Source organism: Cladophialophora yegresii (assembly GCF_000585515.1).
Source record: "Cladophialophora yegresii CBS 114405 chromosome Unknown aczIN-supercont1.2, whole genome shotgun sequence".
Lineage (NCBI taxonomy): Eukaryota > Fungi > Ascomycota > Eurotiomycetes > Chaetothyriales > Herpotrichiellaceae > Cladophialophora > Cladophialophora yegresii.
In genome coordinates, this window is record NW_006913046.1 from 354,681 (window position 1) to 374,045 (window position 19,365).

Sequence of the window (19,365 nt, forward strand, 5' to 3'; positions counted from 1 at the left end):
CCACTGTTGACTCCACCAATAAACCAGCCGACCGAACCAACTGACTACATAGTAGTACTGATTGACTTGATTGCCGGACCGAGCAGTCGGATATGCCTGCCACTCACTCATTCACTCAATCAATCAACATTGATTTTGACGTGTTCGTACTCTCCCTCGTCCTCTCCCTCGTCTTCCTCCGCCGCGTCAACCTCAGAACCATCGCGCTCCCAGTCGCTCATGTTGTCGTCGTCGTGTCCGGCCTCGTGTGCTGCCTTCTCCTCTGAGGCTCCACGTTGGCTCTCCTCTTCCTTTGCGAGTTTACTTTCCGCAGGTTCGTCGAGCTGGTAGCGTGGAAGAGTTTCAGCAGTGGGGTCAGGATGGGTATGCGGATACTCGAACCCGATGGTCTCGGAACGGTCGTCTCTCTCCCTGTCTCTGATTGTTTCGTCCTCTGCCCCACGCTGTTTGCCCTTGCCTTTGGCTTCGACTTCAGCTTCGGCCGTCTCCCTGGGATTGCGTTGCTGTGGTGCTGCTGTGCCGTCGTACATGTCCCCGTCCTCGTCCGCGTCAAAGAGAAGATCATTCTGCTTCTCCTGCGTGTACCTGTCACGTCCGTCCGCTGAGACAGCGGGAGGAGAAGACGGGCTTGAATCCACGTGGACCTCCTTCTTCGCGAACCGCTTCTCCACCTTGGGGACACGCACGACAAGGACCCCGTCGACCATCTTTGCCGAGATGCCCTCGACGTCCACGGCAGCCGGGGCCTTGGTCGTGCCCAGACGGATAGTCTTCTCGAAGACGCCGGTCTCGCGCTTCCGACCGTCCACAACCAGGCGGGACATCATCTCCTCATCCACGCCCGGTCGGTGGACCACGCCCGCGATGCGGAGGACCGAGTGTTCGCCATCCCAGTCGACGCCGAGGTCGGACTTCTTGGCCCCAGGAAGGGAGACGTGCACAGTATATTCTTGGGGCGAGTCGAAGATGTCGGTTCGGGGCTCGAAGTCTCTATCGGCGGAGCGGGAATGCTTCTGGCCAACGCTGAGGCCGAGTCCTAGACCCTCCGCCGCGGAGGTGAGGTCCACACCGAGACGTTCCCCCAGGTTGGTTAAAAACGAGGGCAGGTCAAAACCCGATGCGCCACCAGCAAAAGGACCAGAGCGTGGTGGCGAACGGGCATGGGCTCCATGAGGTTCATGATGGGGATGATGTCCATGAGGTCCATGACGGGGATGATGCCCAAAGCGGCCTCTATGTGGGCCGCCACGACCACGGAAACCCGGATGAGGTCCAAGTCCATGGCCGTGATCTCTGCTTTCGCCTTGGCCTTCATGTTCTTCTTGACCCGGGCCGCTGGGACGGCCAAAAGGCCCATGAGGGCCGAAGGGGAAGTTGGGACCAAATAGGAAGGGAGGGGGACCAAACGGCGGGCCTCCGCGGCGACCCCATGGGGCGCCATTTTCGAAGCCGCGTCTGTGTCCATGGCAGCCTCGTTTGCCGCGGTGGCGATCTTCGCTGCCGTCGTTGTCGCCGTCGTGCTTCTCTTTGTTGGGGGTCTCGTCGAAGGCGTGGGCGAACCGACCACGTCCGCGGAACGGCATATCCCTAGGGTGGCCGGGTCGGACAGTCGCGGGGTCGACCTCTGGTGGATCTTCGACACCGGCTTCAGCTTGCTTGCCCTTGGTCTTGTCGCTTGTTGTGGTGCTGGCCTGGGCGGAGGTTTGACGGTGCTCAGCTCCTGGCCGAGCCGGCGGTGGTGGCGGACCAGGTTGTCCGGGTTGGGCGAAGAACGGGTGGTCTTCGATCCCAGCGACAAAGTCCCAGAACGGGTGAGGCGGTGTGTTGAGATAGTAGATGTTAGGCATCTTGATGGGATAAGGAAAGTCTTCGACGGGGAAATGATAGCAAAAGGAAATGCGGAAGCAGCTCCAAGCCACAAAGCAGGATTCGAGATCTTATAGACATTGGTCACCTCGTGATGTATTGGACCCCGCGGCCAGGCAAACACATTTCGTATGTCTCTTGGACTGCGAGGGGGCGAATCAGCTTACAGAACAGTACACGACGCAGCTCGAAGCTGCGAGAAGCCCTGGACGCCACAGCAAGCACACAGGCCCTGTGGCACGGCTGGTGTGAACCCTAGAGGCCTGCCACAATACGCGTCGAGGGGGTTCTGGACTCTCATCATCCCCGGCTGCCTAGATTGTCACTGACACGAGGGAGCCTGGGGAGGCGAAAACGAGCAGATCGCCGCGTCACGTGCGCGTCCTTCCCGCTCCATCGGCTTCTACGTCAAAGTGGTGCCGATATCACGTGGTTGACGCGTTTTCAGCCTCGTGCGTTCAGCCTTGACGTACCGTCTGTCTGTCCGGCAGAAAATTTCTTAGCAATGTTTCTACTGTGTAGGTTGCGGAGGTGTGGAAGTACGCTTCGAACAGAAGTTTATTTTGGTCCCGTGGATAGCATTCGCTTGTCACATTGTTACCCGTTCAAACGGACCCTCATCTTCATGCCGTCGACTGGGATCGACGTGACCTGATGGGCGCTCCACACTTCTCGCTCCGGATCGTCCTTGCCGTCACCCCTCGGTATCTCCATGCCCTCGGTCTGGTTCCTCCCCGAGTACCCGACCTTCTCCCATGAAAAGCCCCTTGAGACGGCGCAGAGTACGACCTTGGCCTCCACCATCGCGAGTTCCTGCCCGATACAGTTTCTCGGCCCACGCTCAAAGGGCCGCCACGCGCCAGTCGGCAGTGTCGACATGTACTTTTCGTCAAGCCACCTTTCGGGACGGAAGACACGGGCGTCCGGACCCCAGACATCTTTGTGTTGGTGGATAAGATGCTGTGCATTGTATATCCTCAAGCCATTGACGAGGACGTCCTTTTCGTCACCGCGAGATGTGCGTATCTTCATGGTTACTGGCGTAGGATTCTGAGCTGACAGTTCGGGGACGCGTCGCGCAGTAGCAGCAGGCGGATGAAGTCGTAGTGTTTCCTTGATGAACGCTGTTGTGTATGGTAAGCGACTGCCAAGTATAGCCTCCGTGTCCTTTTGCCCTGCTTCGTCCGTCCGGCCGAGGACATCGAGAGCGTTGAAGGGCCCGCCTTGCGTACCGAAGACGGCATCATGCTCCGCAGTGAGCTGTTGAAGGACGGAAGCCGAGCGAGGAGACCACGAGGCTTTGGAGAGCTCGAAGCAGAGCCACTGAATCAGCGTGGCGGTCGTGTCCTGACCAGCGAACAGGAAGCTTTTGATTTGCGAGACCGTGCTTCGGACCAGCGCCGCATCTGGATCTAGTCCCGAGAGTGCGAGGCGGGTGATGGATCTTTGTAGTGCCGAGGTGTTCTCAGCGGATCCGTCGGATTTCTCGTCTGTTTGTGCCCGCTCTAGAGCAATCTGCTCCCGTACCCGGGCCGCAAGCTCGCGATTGAAGACCTGTTCGTAGAACCACGACTTGGCAGGCCGGATCGGATCGAAGTAGACGAACGGGTTAAACCCACGGCCCACAGGATAGACCAGCTTCGAGAGGAGCCTTGATGCGGTCAACATCCCCAAAGCGCTCTTCGACCCTACTCCCTCGGGCAGTGTTTGTGCGTGGTAGTCCTTCTCGATAGCCACAGTCGTGATGATATCCGTGGTTAAATCTTGGGCGTAGTCTTTGAGCAAGAACGTCTCTTTGCTCTTGGCTGCCTGTTTCAGTCGCTCGACGAAATCCCGTGTCTTGGACACGATCAATCCATCCAGAGTATGCAGGTGTTGAGGTGAAAACCCCTTGTTGAATCTCCGCCGAAGGGTCTTCCATTCTTCGCCCTCGGCAATAATCAACGACTCAAGGCCAATGAGCCGGTACATGGAACCGAGCGTGTCACTCTTCGGTAGAGAGTACTTGAAGGTCGAGTTCGGCTGTGAGATCTCCTCGGCCAGCGTCGGGTCTGCCACAATCAAGAAGGCGCTGTCTACGGGATGCAAATCCATGAGGAATGCAGGAGGCCTGTCGAGGGAAATCCACATTTCTTCAAACGCATAGTCTGGATGTCTCTGAAGGGCCGGGTTGAGCTTCTCTCCCATGTTGATCAAGTGACCCCAGATTGGATGCCTGGGCAACTGCGGGATGTCATGGTAGCGACGGCGAGCTCTGTATGTCTGCTGGATGGTTTTGAACGCTTTGATCGAAATATAAACAGCGGTCGCGAGCGCCAGTAGCGTGCCAATGCGGCTGACGTCGACGACGTTTTGGAGCGATGACATTGTGTCTGAAGTTCCTTCATTAACAGGTGGTGGTGAAGTCCGTGAAGATGAAGGACAATGTCTTCGTTAGAATACGCCGATGATGTGGAAAGAAGCGTTACCGACTCATGGCGCAAGCAAGCTCACAAAAGCTGCTGTTGATTACGTGCAACTTGATCCGTGAGAAGAATCCTATGATTCTGACACCTACAGTACCTTACCTGGAGATCGGGTCTTTGGCCAGCCTCCGTAGGGCCCCCCAAAGTACGGGAGGCGATTGGCTCGGTTCTCTGCCGCCTGGAGAGTGCTGCATCGTAAGCAGGGAGCGACTCTTAAAAGCGTAAAGTTCACGACACAGCTCTCGGTGAAGTATGATACGAGTATGGAGTCCACATCAATGCAACTCTAGTCACGGCACCATCATTTCGTTGGTGAAGTACTTAGAGTAAGCTTGTTGACAGAGTCGCGGGCCACTGAGATCGGGTCTACACCTCTACCTGACTGCCGAGCCACAGGGCATTGTGGCACGCTAGGGAAAGGGATCTGGGTACGGAGTGAAGACGGTATGGATGGGCCCCGGCGCGTGCACTCGCGTAGAGATCTGCCCCAATTCATTCCATCTGCCGCAATATTCATTTGTGACGAGATAGGTAATTACGTGAGGGAACCTGCCAATGAAGTCACATAATAAACACTGCTCTCGATTGGATCTCTGGGTCGCCCATGATCTGAACACGCCGTACCCTCTGGAAGATCTTGGCCACTATCTAGACTTGCTGCGACCGCTCCCGAAGGCATATGAGGCATCCCGCAACTGGTTGGTGTACTACGTATTGAGCATATGATGGGGGAGCCATATTCGCGATAACGTCAGATAAAACCGAGTACCAAGGTACGGAGTTACTGTATCAGCCCTCGATCACGCTAAACCGGAACCCGTAGGCGCACCTAGTTGGGGCGCGAAGTTACCCCAAGAGACAGCGTCTCCAGGCCCTGCCGCTACCTTTTGTTAAGTATCCGTGCGATTTACCCATTGACCCTCTATCAAGACGTGCATACCGAATATCATGATCGTTCTGATCAACCAATAGCGCCACATCTACACAGCACCTAGTCCACACAATCTCGGGCTATACCAGGTAAAAGTACAACACTCAAGCTGATCAACATACCTCGCCACATGCTGTACATATAATTACCAGCTGTCGCGCTCCACCGCGTGCTCTATCCCTCGGGATTTTGTAGCCCGCCTCCGCTGTCTAAGGTCACCATGGGCGGCGGTGAAGTCCCGAAGGGCTTTCCTCAGCCTAACCCGACGATATCTTATTGGCAGCTCCCTCCCCATGCCATAGCCAACCACCGCACGACTCCTGTTCTGCCCACATCAACCACATTCGACTATGTCATCATCGGGTCTGGCGTGTCTGGAGCAGCAGTGGCTTACAAGCTGCTCTCTGGCAATCCCTCACTCTCAGTCCTAATGCTTGAAGCCCGAACTGCGGCCTCGGGTGCGTCAGGGCGGAACGGGGGCCACTGTCGTGCAGGTTGGTGGCTGAACTTCAAGGAGTACGCGACCGCCTTTGGCGAGGACGAGGCACTCAAGTTCGAGCAATTAGAAGAGCAGAATGTCCAAGACATTGCCGATTTCGTGCGGGAGCACAAGGTCAACTGTGATTTTCAAGACGTAGAGACGGCGGATGCCTACTATACTGCTCGAGGCTGGGCAGAGGTGCTTGAAGTTATTCGGTACAGGGAGGAGGTGAGGAAGAGAAGGCAAGACGTGCAATCATCGATCAAGAGAAATGTATGGCACGGCCAGGCGGCGCGAGAACACTTGGGTTTGCCGAATGTCCTCGGAGCGGTCACTTACCCAGCACACACCCAGAACCCGTATCTCCTTGTGTGCAGAATGCTAGAGTTGAGCCTTGAGAAGGGACTCAATCTGCAGACTACCACGCCAGCGCTCGCGGTAAAGCCGGTGCCTGACGAAGGCACTGCCAAGTGGGAGGTCCATACGCACAGGGGCACCGTGCAAGGCAAGCGAGTCATTTTAGCCACGAATGCTTACACGAATGCCCTGCATCGAGGCATCTCAGAGACCGGGTTCCTCACGCCCTCCAGAAGCCAAGTCACAGCAATCAGACCCAGAGCGGATCTATCGAACCATCCAGCTCGCTACAAGAGCGTGGGAGTCAACGATCGGGGCTCTGGCGACTATTTCATGATGCGCGCCCCGGGTCTGAAAGGTGAAGGCGACATCTTGTATGGGGGCGGCCGTAGCATCTCCAAGACAAGGGAGATGGGAGTCACGGACGACTCGACCGTCAACGCAGAGATAGCAGCGTATTTGAAGCATGCGGCGGCGGATGTAATCGGGCGGGAAGCGTGGGGCGACCACAGTGTAGAGATCCGAGATTGGTCTGGCATTACCTGCTATACGCCTGACACCTTCCCGCTTGTGGGTGAGATTCCAGGTGAGAAGGGGCTCTGGGCATCTGTGGGCATGAATGGTCATGGGATGGCCATGGCGTTTCGTAGTGCAGAAGCTCTGGTGTCGATGATGACGACTGGCGATGAGCCGGACTGGTTTCCAAAGTCGTTCAGGATCGGGCGTGCCTGGACGAAGCCGAAGGTGGACTTGCACCCGGAGCAGTGGCTCTAGAGAGGATCGTGGTCCTAGAATTCTGCGTATAATTGGCACTGTCGTAAGTATTCTGTTTTGCAGGATGAGCGCAGGGTAAAACAGTATTGCGAAATATGAAAGTGAGGCATAGATCAAGGCACAATGAGCCTCAGGCGTAGCGGTGTTCACGACAGCGCCAAGATTTGCGGCCAAAGCGCAGCATCAATTCTCACCAAGCAATGACTCGAGCTGGCTTCTACTTCTCCCGTTCCTTAAGGTTCTTTTCACGTTCCACACGGTACGAAATTCAAAACATGCTCTACTGGCTCCAGGCTGGTATCGAAGCTCGAAAGAATGTGTATTGTGCCCGGGCATTTGGCGATCACTGATAAGGTCCTCACAAAGCGCGAATAATTAAAGTCAAATCAATATTCTTTTATTTGCGCTCCTTTCCTCCTCTCACTTTTACTATGTTTACGTCGTTCAAACGAAGTGTCTGGGTGAACATTAGAAAAGCACTCCATCAAGCAGCATTTAATCCACACTTTGTCTCTTGAATTCTTCGCAATGGCACCTAAGGTTCAGACTCGACTGCTCATCATATCTGATACACACGGCCTTGACTTCAGCTCTGAGAACAGACCGTCCGAGCGTGCCGATGTCGCCCTCCACTGCGGTGACCTCACCGACGGCTCAAAGCTCGATGAGTTCCGCTCGACCCTCGAAATGCTCAAAAGAATCGATGCACCCCTCAAGTTGGTCATTGCAGGAAACCACGACTTCACCATGGATAATGCTGCCTTTGAAGCTAAAGTCGCAGATGCAGTTCCACCTTTGGACCCGGAACTGGTTGCTCGAGAGTACGGGACTTTGGGACAGGCAAGGAAACTATTTGACGATGCACAGGACGCAGGTATAGTGTTCTTGGACGAAGGAACCCATCGCTTTGGCCTCGAGAATGGAGCCGTACTAACAGTCTATGCAAGTCCGTATACGCCCTCCTTAGGCGCATGGGGCTTTCAATACCATCCGAACCGGGGCCATCATTTCGATATCCACGACGGCACCGATATCGTCGTTACTCACGGGCCTCTGAAAGGCATTATGGACTTTACCTATGGCCGCGAGCGAGCGGGCTGCCCCGATCTCTTCACCGCCGTCGCTTTTGCCCGACCTCTCATCCACTGCTTTGGACATATTCATGAGGGGTGGGGCGCAAAGGTGGTTACATGGAAAAACAGCGGTAGTGAGGAGCCATCTCATTTTACTGCTATCGACAATGAGAACTCGCCCGTCATCGAAAAGTTAGCCGCTCTGAAAAGTAACGCATTGGACTCAGATGACATGGCGGAGGAAAAGAGAGGAAAGCTGGAACGGCTGAGTCGCAGCAGGTGCGCCATAACAAGCCATTGTGCTCAAGATGAGTATCCACTCCAGGCTGGCAAGCAAACATTGTTTATCAACGCCTCAATCATGGGCAGTGAAGATTTCGTGCAAAGGCCCTGGCTCATCGACATCGAGCTTCCGACAGCGGCAGAGATTCAGAAGCAATAGCTCTTCCGATGGAAATAGGACAACAGAGCGGGACGAATAAGCGAGGCCAAGGCGAAACTGGCCATGAAGATCGACCTTTACCTGACCACAAGAAATTATTCCTTGATGACCCAACTGAACGTGATCATTGCCTGGAGTACGTATGAGCCATGGGAGAAGTGCTTCGTGTCACTGCTGGGAAGAGATATGGTTTGGTGTGCGATGTGGCCGGCACCGGTATTCCGGAAGCATCAATCAAGGTCTCAGGCGGGGTGGCACCATCTATATCATGGGTATGCTGACTCCGCCACGGCTTCCGGAACTGGTGATACCGGGTGTTTTGAGAGCCGAGACTTGTGAGTTAGCGGGTCGCGATGGCGCAATCGCTTGTGTTGCGAGAGGCTTTTGCTATATTTTTTTTCAACTGGTGACAGGAATGCTGATCTATAGAACAAAATGCTCGAGCATGTGGTCACGGTGGCCGAAAAACAGGATAGCCATCCCCAGATCGAAGAGTATTATGCATGGGAGGATACACCTGGGGCCATTTGAGCGGCTGAGAACGGAACCTCGTGCGAAAGTTGTGGTGAATGCGATAGTTGTGGTGAAATGTAGGCTCAGGCTTTCGGATGAGGAAGCTGCAGTGGCAACAAAGCTCTGTTACGAAGTTAGCTATCTTTTTCTTTTCACAATCTGCATAGTTCCCACATGTTGTTAGACGGTTAACGTGGTTGATGGCAAGGCTCGAGTCCAGAATAGGGACTGGTGATGCTGGAAGGCTGCACTTGCACTTGGCCTACGTCCTCGGACCACGCGTGGTTGGCATTAGCGAGAGCTGCTTCTCGCTCGCTACCCGCTTCCTACTTCTCTGTTTCGGGGCGACACTTCCGCGCGAGTGACGACAGATTCGATCGCACGAAGAAGCGACAATTTCAATGGCATAAGGTCTTTCGGAACGCTGGCTGGGCAGTATTGCGGTGTCATATAGCGGATATCGCTCTCTCCGCTCGACCTGACATGTCTTGGCGATATGCCATCATTTACGGGATCGAGCACGCCATCCTTGACGCCCAATCCCATAGGATATAGACCTTGACGAGAAGGCCGCCGCCAAGCAGCTCACTGAAGATACACGGCAATCTTAACCACCCCCATCGACACTCAATAGGCTCCGGGGTGGAAAACACTCGGCACACCGCCTCTTGGTACAGGCCGCGTGCTTGGTGTCTGCCATCCAAGCATCCAGCCGCTGTGGATTCCGCAGCCACGCTGTTCCCGCGTACATGTGCCCACTGGACTTGGATGTTCCCAACGGACGTCGAAGACTTTTCTTTGTGGCCTTACCCATCTTGCCGAACATTCTGTACCGCTCGGAGCGGCGGCCAAGGCTGTCCCAGACTTTGTGGACATGGTATCACCACTTTGCCCAGGAGTTTGGCGACGCCCAGGAACCTAGACAACGCACTGATGCTATCGATCGGGGACCTACAGGTAGGTTGAGGAAAGCTATGAATACTGGGCATCTTCCCTGTTCTATACCAGGTAAGAATACTAGTCTAGATCCTCACCAGCCGCAGTACGAAATCTTCGCCGTGGCCAGCAACAATGTCGCCATACGACAAGAAATCTCCTGATCCAGACGGCTATCCCGATCCTAGCCCAGATGAGGAACCTCTCGCGCTGGAAGTCGACTGGACGCCAAAGGAAGAGGCAAAGGCAAAACGGAAGTAAGTGCGGTGCCCGATACTATTGGGAGAACACCGCAGAGCATTGACTGACATTTATCGCCTGGTATAGGCTGGACTTTATCATCATGCCGCTCTTGACTCTGGGCTTCTTTTGTTTGCGTGAGTACTGTCGGCTCCCAATGCCCCTGTTTCGACCGTCGGTCTCATTCCCGAGCGTACAGAGCTCGACAGAGGAAATATTGCAAACGCCATCACGGACAACTTGATGGAAGATGTTGGGATCACCCAGAACCAGTTCAACGTCGGCCAGCAAATGCTGTCACTTGGTATCGTGCTGTTCGAAATTCCTTCCAATATGGTTCTTTATCGCGTGGGCCCAGGCAAGTGGCTTACCCTTCAGCTCTTTCTCTTTGGAACCGTCAGCACTTTCCAGGCCTTCCAAAACAACTATGGGTCCTTCATTGCGTCTAGATTCCTCCTCGGAATGACAGAGTCGGGCTTCATCCCAGGCGGCTTATGGACCCTCTCGACCTGGTACACGCGGACGGAAACGGCAAAGAGGGTTATGTTCTTCTACTTCGGCAACCAATTTGGCCAAGCCTCTTCCAAGCTTCTTGCATACGGGATCCTCCACATGCGTGGCGTCGCAGGCAAGGCGGGCTGGTTTTGGTTGTTCGTCATCATGGGCATCTTCACCATTGCGAGCGGATTCGTACTCGGGTTTTTCCTGCCCGACTCGTTCAAAAACCCTCACAGCACGTTCCTCCCGCGCGTTCGCATGTTCACTGACCGAGAGCTCCACATCCTACGAAGTCGAGTTTTGATGGATGATCCCATGAAAGGCAAGAAGAAGAAACGGATTGGCCGGGCAGGGTTTAGGAAAGCGGTATGTCATTGCGCCCACCACATCTTGTGAGCGTCGACGCTGATTCAAATTCAACTCCCAGTTCACAAACTGGCGTCTATACGTCCACGTCCTTGTGACACTGTGCAACAATGGACCGCAGCGTGCCTTTGACACTTATGCACCATCCCTTGTGAATGGCTTCGGCTTTGGTCAATTATCAAGCAATGCCTTGGCATCCGTTGGCCTGTTCCTGCAAATCCCGACTTCGTTCGCCTTCAGCTATGTTTCAGATCATTTGTAAGTTCCGACAGAGTTGCTCCAGAGAACGCAGACCACGGCGCTGACGCTCTCTCGCAGCAATAAACGCGGACCAACGGTCATCACTGGGCTGAGCTGTCATCTTCTCGGCTATATCTTCAACCGTGGCTTCACCGAGCTCAACGGCACCCGAGGAGCAAAGTATTTCGGCGTCATATGGACGCAAACGTTCGGCACCTTCTCACACCCGCTCAATATCGCCTGGATGTCCCTCACTTGTGAAGATTCCGAAGAACGGGCGCTTGCTATGGCCATGTGAGTACTTTACCTCAATTACCAACTACGATCCGTGGGCAGTGGCCGTTGAGTATCTCTGCTAACTCCGCCACCTAGGGTCATCATGGGTGCCAACATTGCCGGCATCTACGGCGCCCAGATCTTCCGCTCGGACGACAAACCGCGTTATCGCCGGGCCTTCAGCGTGAATATCGCTGTCCTGGCATTTGGTCTAGCCCTCGCGATTTGGAGGTATACTGACGACCGACTGCTCCGGCGCAAGGGCCGCCGCCAGAGCACCCTCGGCCCGGTGAAGTCTCAGTCACGATCCCAATCGATGAGTGTTCAAGACTCGGAGAAGACGGGTACTCCGCCGGTCGAGGAACAACGCAAGGCGATTGTCGAGCTCCCCAAGTGAGAGGCTTCAAGTGGTGTGTTGGTGCCGGAGAGAATGTGAGCGAGTTCATGGAGGTTAGTGCCATTTTGGTGATACTGCCAAATCCCCAGAGACCAGCTGGAAAAGAGTATTCATCCGAGCCCGTATCAGGAGTGGAGGATGTTTAGGTACGTAGATAGGGTCGATACAGTCCGAAACCGCTATAGACCCTTCGCGCAAGAGGTACCTAGATGATATGCATGTCGATTACGGAGTAGTGCCGTACATGAAGAGGAAGCTAGGAGAGGTAGAGGTGTCCAACGGCCACCACGTAAAGGGAACACCTGGTTGTCGACACGTACAAAAATGTGGTTCACTTTCTGGAATCTGGCTAGCATACACCATTTATATTTAATCCAGCTATCTCCAAACTGTAGAGACTACCCAAATCGAGGTCTCCGCGTTAAAAACAAAAATTGATGAGGGTGGGACTCGAACCCACGCGGTTTTACCCACAAGTACTTCTTGAAAACCGAAGCATGAGCTCCAGGTATGCCTGAAACTTGCGCCATAACCACTCGGCCTGAGGGACACCTGTTAGCATCCCAAGTTTCATTGTCAAAGGTGACGATCTTACTCACCACCTCACCATGGATTTTAAGGCACAATTACAGTATAACAACTTATAACAATAAATGGTCTCTTGGTGGGGGCGGGGTAGCTCTTCCCTATCTTCAACAGACCGATAATTGGTCAGCCTTGCCCACGCCCAACCGAAGCTTAGCACGGCTTAGCACTCGGAGTGTCGCCGTGGCGTCTCTCCTGAGCAGATCCTATCCAGCCTCCTACGTGTTCAGGCTAAAAGCTCCTGCATCTACTGCACGGGGACGGAGCATCCTGTCCATCTCCGCTGCGACGTCAAGTCTATATCGATTTACCCAGACCGCAGGTTGAGCATAGGCTACGCTTCCACCTGGGGACCCCGGCGGTTCCCCGCAAACCCCTCAACATCGACTCGCAAGAGATGGTACCAGTCAGGAACGAGGCATGCCCATGCTTCCGACACCGCACACCGTACAGCAGATGTTCGGCCTCATGGCTAGACAACCGTTGGAGACCATCGGAGGCGCAGCCGAGTTGGTCAAGTACCGCGTTCCTTCTCCAATGCTCGGTCGCTACAAAAGCCGGGCACCAGAGGACGGCGATGGAAGACCCAAGTCCAGTTTCCCCAGTGTGTCTCGACAGAGCTCTGAGTCAACATGCTGTCGAATTTGGTCCTCTTCGCGAGCGTAGCCTCGTCCGCAACAGCCTACGTTGTGAACAATGGAACGACCTGCTACGTCTACCCCGAGTCGTTGACCCATTTTGGGCAGCCCGTGGACGACACGCCTTCCATCCTGCATGCCTTCGAGCTGTGTGGCACCAATGGAAGCGTGATCCTTCAGAACTACACGTACAACATCAACCAGGTGATGAACACGACGGGGCTGGTCAACTGTGACGTCGAGCTGCACGGCGAGATGCGATGGAGCGACAACATCCCCTACTGGTTGGGCCACAGCTATTCCGTCACGTACGCGAACCTATCGACAGCGTGGTTCTTTGGCGGCGAGAACGTCACGTTCAAAGGTTTCGGGAAGGGACAGTTCTACGGCAACGGTAGGCTAACACGACTATTCACTCCACCATCATTGGGACAAGCACGGACTGACTGACTCATCACGGGGTCGTTAGGACAAGCGTGGTACGACGAGAACCGGAACAACAGCAACCAACCCGGCCGGCCTATTGGGTTCACGATCCTCAATGCCAAGAACCTGTGGATGGACGGAGTGTCCTGGCGGCAGGCCCAGTTCTGGCACTCGTTCGTGTCGCACTCGCAGAACGTCACCATGTCGAACATCTACATGAACTCGACGAGCAACAACACGTGGTTTACGGTGAATACGGACGGCACCGACACCTGGAACTCGAGGGACGTTTTCTTCTACAACTGGACAGTGGAAGGGTACTGACCTTCACCCCTTCATTGTCCTCGGGCTGACTTGTTACAGTGGCGACGACTGCATCGCCATCAAGGGCAACAGCACCAACATCGTATCCCGCAACGTCACCTGCTACCGCACGCACGGCATGCCGATCGGCTCCGTCGGCCAGGACCCGACCCACCCAGACTTCGTCAGGGACATAGTCTACGAGGACGTCCACCTCATCAACTCGACCAACGGCGCGTGGATCAAGGCCTGGCAAGGCCGCGCCACGGATATTACTAACAACGGCCAAGCGGGCGGCGGCGGCGGCGGCTCCATCACCAACGTCACGTACCGCAACTTCCGCATCGAGAATGTCGGGCAGCCCATTAGTGTGACGCAGTGCGTGTACGGCCATGATCCGAGCGTGTGTGATACAAGTAAAGTAAGTTTTTCTGCCCTGCGGAGCGGAGCGTAGCAGTTATTACCCTTCCCACCCCTACCCCTATATTGTACTTACTTCACGGCCTTCCTAGCTCCAAATCTCCAACATAACCTGGGAAAACATCACGGGCACGTCCCACTTCGACGTCGCCTCCATCATCCACTGCTCGCCACTCGTGCCCTGCCCGGGCCTGAAATTCATCGACGTCAACATCACCACCGTCAACGCCTCGCTCGGCCGCCCCTCGCTCCCGCAGGTCAACCTGTGCGCCAACATGGTGGACCAAAACGCCACGGGGGAAGACGCCACGGGGATCCCGTGCCACGGGTTCGCCCCCAACGACATGCCCAACGTGTTGTATCGGAACTGGCCGGAGTTGTTGAGCGAGGTGATTCTGAGCGTCACGGTGCCGGAGGCGCAGAGGGATAATTGTCTGCATCCCGGGCCGGATGCTGCTGCCGCGGGGTGTGCGCCGCCGCCGTGGTAGGTGCGGCATGGGAAAGGCTGGACTTGTATTAGAGATTTGGAAGTGGGGAGCTGAGTCTGATCAGGGGAGGGTTGAAACAGGAGGATGAGGGGGTGGGTTATCAGGAGAAATTTCGACTCTAGTATATAAGCTGGGTACCGAATACTAGGTACTACATCATTGGAGGTCAGTACGCTTGTGAGCAGGCAAAGCTCCTTCCCTCGCTCGATCCATATGATCTCAGTAGGAGAGGAGAGGAGTGAAGGGGAGAGGAGGGGAGAGGAGAGGAAAGGAGAGAGGAACAGTTCGCAGAGGCTATTTCAGTCCAAGCCCGCTCGCAGGAGACATTCCCGTACTTACCCCCCCGACTTAAGAAGGATAATGGCCGACAGATAGACGAATCGATGAGAGAACACGGCTTGTCAAAAAGCATTACAGAAGCACAAGGCACGAACACCAGGAGGGCAAAAACCGTCAATGAGTTTCGGAAGGAAAACAGTCACTGATATTCCTCTTACAAATATATACAGTTCTTCATCCTTGCATCATTAAATCCTGCTGTATGGAAAAAAGGGAATCATGCACAGATTGGTGCTGTATCTCCCAGCAAAATAATAAATAGTAAATAGTGAGCTCGTCATGATTGTTGGCCTGGCGGCATACTGATCAAGGGCCACGTTAGTGGGCCGGGACCATCGAAGTAGTGACTGGGCGAAAAGGCCATGGAGGGATCGCCGCCTCCAACAAGTGCTGCGGTGGCGCCGAGATTGTTCTGGTTCTGTGGTGGCGTCTGATAGCCCACGTAGAAGTTGCCAGAATCATTAAGCAATGAGGCCAAAGAAGTCGGAATTGGGGGATACGTCCCCGGGGTCGAGAGACCACCCGCCGCTGCTTGCGAGAAACTCGGATAGATGGGTGACGTGAGAGCCGATCCTTGACCGGTCATTTGTCCTTGTGCTTGTGGTTGGGGCAGAAGGGTGTACGTTGGCGGCCAGGACTGTTGGTGGGTTAATGGAGGCTGTGGTGGATTGGGAGGCAGAATCTGCTGGGACTGCATGAACATAGATTGAGGCAAGCTGTTCCTGTGTTTGAGGGAATTGGGATTGGGGGACTCTTGAAATGCCATGTCTGGCTGCTCGACATTGACTGGGAGACTGGTATTAGAGCCATTGGTTGGACTGATGGGCTTATGTGTGCCGTTGGGCTTTGGAGGCTGATCCACGATAAATCGCCGATACTCGTTCTCGAGAGCTTGAACGCGAGGCTGAAATTGTCTTTGTAGATGATTTCCCGTTCCTGCTCTAGTCAGTCGTGGCCATGCTTCTACTACTTTAAAGCCTTTCACTTACTCAGTACCAGGTCAGCATACGCCATCAACGACGTCCAGCCCTTCAGCTCATTCCTCATTGCCTCAAATTGCTCCACTGTTACGGGACCTTTCCTTCTTCGATAGACGTAGAGAGTGATTCCGAAGCCGTTGGCATATGCCAATGTCGAATGCCACGTGAAGTCCACGCCTTTATACCTGCTCGACAGTATGTGGAAGCTTTGCAGGAGCCGCTTGGCGGACTTGTGGCACACGTCCAGATGTCTCTCAATCACTTCAGGATCTTCGCTCGTGCAACATACAGGATGATGTAGATTTAACTGGTACTCAGCCGCCCAGGTCTCAAAGAGGAGAGTTGCCACCACCAGATTGACGTGCCTGTTAGGCTCAGACCTCATGGAATCTTCCCAGTCCTGCTTCCAGGCCAATATCTTTGCGTTCAGCCCCTCGACGGTTCGGAGATAGTCGGCAGCAGGCTTGCGTACTGCGACAATATGGTTGTGCAAGTCTGTCAGAAGCGGCAGGAGTTTGGCCAGATGTAGACAGGGCCAGAAGTCGCATTGGCCCGACAGCTCTGTGCTGATGCCGTGGTTGGATATCTCGGAGTCTTTGATAGCCCTGGGGAGAGGCAAGTCAAGGTGCTGGAACTGCCAAGGTGCGGGTAGACCGACACGACAACCGGTCGTAACACAGACTCCCAGTATCGAGTGGAAGACTCGCTTACGCAGCTCTTTCGACAGTGGATCGGTCTCGTCATGTGGAAGCCGCATCTTGTCCGGATCTCGGTGGTACTCGAGTTCTATTGCCCGTAGGAGGACCTCATGGCAGAAGTTCCACGACATTCCCGGTTTGGGCAGGTTGCGCAAGTGAACGATGATCAAGGCCATCGCCTGCATGGACGCTAATGACTGGTCAAGTAGCAATTCCCGATAATGCCCTAAGCCGTAGTGGAAGTAGCGATGCGACTCCTCGAACTTCTCGGCCGAATGAAGGTGGTTCCGAACGGCAGTCTGATGTGCGATGATTGCAAAAACGATAACCACTTGGACGCGCTCAGCCGCGGACAGTGTCTCTGGCTGGTCGTAGAACCTATTGACGAGATCCATGAAGCTGGGTCGGTGGACAACTGGCACATATTGTGACATGATGACCAGAAAGTGATTCGAGTCGCGCAGTGCCTCCTCTTTCGGTGGCAGCTTTGGGTCGTCGACTCGTTGGTAGCCGTAGATGGTATTGACAATGGACGTCTTGGAGAGGTTGAATTTGTTCGCCAGTTCCCCCGGGTATTCTCTCATCATGTCGCACTCCCAGTCGGCAATGTCGATGGTCCCATCCATGATATCAACGACTGTTCCCTTGATCGGACCCGAATGGAGTGGCTCCGAATGATCGGGCGCAGGCCACCCAACATACGTCGCGTCTGGCACCGATGCCGCAGACGATGCCGAATACACCGTGGCTTGCGACATTGGACCTCTAGACGTCGTCGCGTGCCCGACACCACTTGGCTCACCCTGTTGTATGGGGCCGTACCTTTGCTGGTACGCAGTCAATTGGTCTCTCAGATACGAAAGCTCATTTTCTGTGCGATCCGACTCTCCTCTTTCGCGCGCTTGCCCTGTAACTCGGTCGGTCGTGTAGCACCGTAGGCCCTTCTGGCGACAAGGTTGACATGCCACGGGATCACTATCACATTTCATTTTTCTCTCTTTACACCGATCGCAGGCCTGGCCGGTCCGCGAGGTGGCCGCCAACTTCTTTCGCACCGCATCGCTGTATTGGGCTGGGACTTCGGCGACAGTCTTGATCTTCTTCGCGGGCGGAGCACTGTCATCGGTCGTGGAGGACGAAGGAGTCTGCCTCTTTGAAGAAGCCGTGTCCATGGGAGGACGTACTGACGAGAATCGCCCACGACTGGGTGTGACACGTTCCCCAGAAAGAGGACAAATGGCACGTACCGCGCAGCAAGCGCATGTCAACTTCCTAGTTCACAACGCAGGGTTGCCAAATGCGTGACGCAACGAGTACAATTCTTGGAGGGCGTGTCGCGATCGCCACCATCGATCATGCATGGCTTCTGTGCTGGCTTCGATGCAGGTGCGGCACCAAGAATGGCCCGGGGAAGGCAGGGAAGCTGCCGTGACGCAGTTAGGGAAGCTCGTGGGGATGTCCAATGGGCATTTCGAGGGAAATCTTGGAAGTCTAGGCCTGTCGGGTGCTCATCGATGGCCGAAATTCGAGTCTACCATACGGAGTAGTTTACTGACCGGTATTCCGCAGCCCGCAGCCCACTGTCCGGAGGCCCAGTCCACTTCGGGAAGCTTAAGGACAGTTGGCTCCTCAATGAATTAGGCTTGCCTACCTGTAGTTGCCTACCCACCTACTGTAGGTAGGTATGGGAACTCTTCAACCAGAACGCCTTCGACCCGGAATACAGTAGTCTAACAATCACAATAATTCCTAAACTCTTCTCTAAGGCCGATATGGAGCTATCTGATCTGATGTTTCGAGTAGCCCTGAGCTACATGTCACCGCGACACTCACGGACTATTCGTGCTCGTCTGTGCTGGCTCGGATAGCTGGGAAGACGCAGGAAGTCTATGTGATTCACCTGTACTCCGTAGTTGCTCATACTTTGACTAAAAGTCGTTATAGTTTGCCTCCGGCATGAAGTCTTCAAGCTGTGCTCATGTTTGTAGTCAATCACTGGGGAAGCTGCTTGATACGATGACCCTATTGGCGATCAAGAGAAAGCCCGACCCCTTTTGCATCAGTGTCCTGCCACGAGATCGCATTGAAAGCTTCCTTGGCCAGCGGATCAAGCAGGTAACCCCACCAAAGATACCTTCTTACCAAGTCCTTATAGAACAGCCACCTTCGTAATCTGGCATCGGAGCGAACGAGGGCTTCAAGCCGCTGGATATACTGAGTTCGGAAGACTGGGTGAGATACGGATGCCGCCGCCGCTAGCATGACACACCACGCCAGAAAGTCTCGGTCATTCCTTGAGGATCCTATGATAGACTCGTACTTGTCCAGCGTGCGACCAAGGTCGTAGAACAGCGGTTGCTTGACGCCTGATTGTTCGGGAATAGGAAACAGAACCAGGTCACTGAAGAGGAGCGCTGCCAGTCGGCAGAGCTCGAACTGTAGGTCAGCTAAGCCGATCTGCTCTGGGCTAAGCGGGTCGAACGAGCATAATCTGTGCTGCACTGCAAGCCTGACCCGGGCAACGTCCCAACTATCGAGTCCTGTCAGCCTACGTAGGTATTATCACACGGAGTAGCCCCTAAAGGGCACAACTTACATCGTAGGTGGCGATGAACCCCCTCGGTGACAGTGAT

At 54.7% G+C, this 19,365-nt stretch overlaps 7 protein-coding genes across 7 annotated transcripts; 4 read left to right on the forward strand and 3 right to left on the reverse strand.

The window, feature by feature from the left end:
• Positions 1-119: 119 nt before the first annotated feature.
• Positions 120-1,847, reverse strand: A1O7_02041 (uncharacterized protein; the record flags this gene model as incomplete). Its single annotated transcript, XM_007756077.1, has 1 exon — positions 120-1,847. The coding sequence occupies one exon, from the start codon at positions 1,845-1,847 to the stop codon at positions 120-122; it is 1,728 nt and encodes a 575-aa protein (XP_007754267.1).
• Positions 1,848-2,463: 616 nt separating this feature from the next.
• On the reverse strand, positions 2,464-4,233 carry A1O7_02042 (uncharacterized protein; the record flags this gene model as incomplete). Its single annotated transcript, XM_007756078.1, has 1 exon — positions 2,464-4,233. One exon carries the CDS (start codon positions 4,231-4,233, stop codon positions 2,464-2,466), a length of 1,770 nt encoding a protein of 589 aa, XP_007754268.1.
• A 1,249-nt stretch (positions 4,234-5,482) lies between these two features.
• On the forward strand, positions 5,483-6,874 carry A1O7_02043 (uncharacterized protein; the record flags this gene model as incomplete). Its single annotated transcript, XM_007756079.1, has 1 exon — positions 5,483-6,874. The coding sequence occupies one exon, from the start codon at positions 5,483-5,485 to the stop codon at positions 6,872-6,874; it is 1,392 nt and encodes a 463-aa protein (XP_007754269.1).
• Positions 6,875-7,402: 528 nt separating this feature from the next.
• Positions 7,403-8,389, forward strand: A1O7_02044 (uncharacterized protein; the record flags this gene model as incomplete). Its single annotated transcript, XM_007756080.1, has 1 exon — positions 7,403-8,389. The coding sequence occupies one exon, from the start codon at positions 7,403-7,405 to the stop codon at positions 8,387-8,389; it is 987 nt and encodes a 328-aa protein (XP_007754270.1).
• A 1,584-nt stretch (positions 8,390-9,973) lies between these two features.
• On the forward strand, positions 9,974-11,855 carry A1O7_02045 (uncharacterized protein; the record flags this gene model as incomplete). Its single annotated transcript, XM_007756081.1, has 6 exons — positions 9,974-10,095; positions 10,166-10,215; positions 10,278-10,942; positions 11,004-11,200; positions 11,261-11,476; positions 11,555-11,855. The coding sequence occupies 6 exons, from the start codon at positions 9,974-9,976 to the stop codon at positions 11,853-11,855; spliced, it is 1,551 nt and encodes a 516-aa protein (XP_007754271.1).
• A 1,217-nt stretch (positions 11,856-13,072) lies between these two features.
• On the forward strand, positions 13,073-14,715 carry A1O7_02047 (uncharacterized protein; the record flags this gene model as incomplete). Its single annotated transcript, XM_007756082.1, has 4 exons — positions 13,073-13,472; positions 13,548-13,821; positions 13,868-14,228; positions 14,320-14,715. 4 exons carry the CDS (start codon positions 13,073-13,075, stop codon positions 14,713-14,715), a joined length of 1,431 nt encoding a protein of 476 aa, XP_007754272.1.
• Positions 14,716-15,331: 616 nt separating this feature from the next.
• Positions 15,332-17,904, reverse strand: A1O7_02048 (uncharacterized protein; the record flags this gene model as incomplete). The annotated part of the gene is made up of 2 exons (XM_007756083.1): positions 15,332-15,990; positions 16,044-17,904. 2 exons carry the CDS (start codon positions 17,902-17,904, stop codon positions 15,332-15,334), a joined length of 2,520 nt encoding a protein of 839 aa, XP_007754273.1.
• Positions 17,905-19,365: the final 1,461 nt, after the last annotated feature.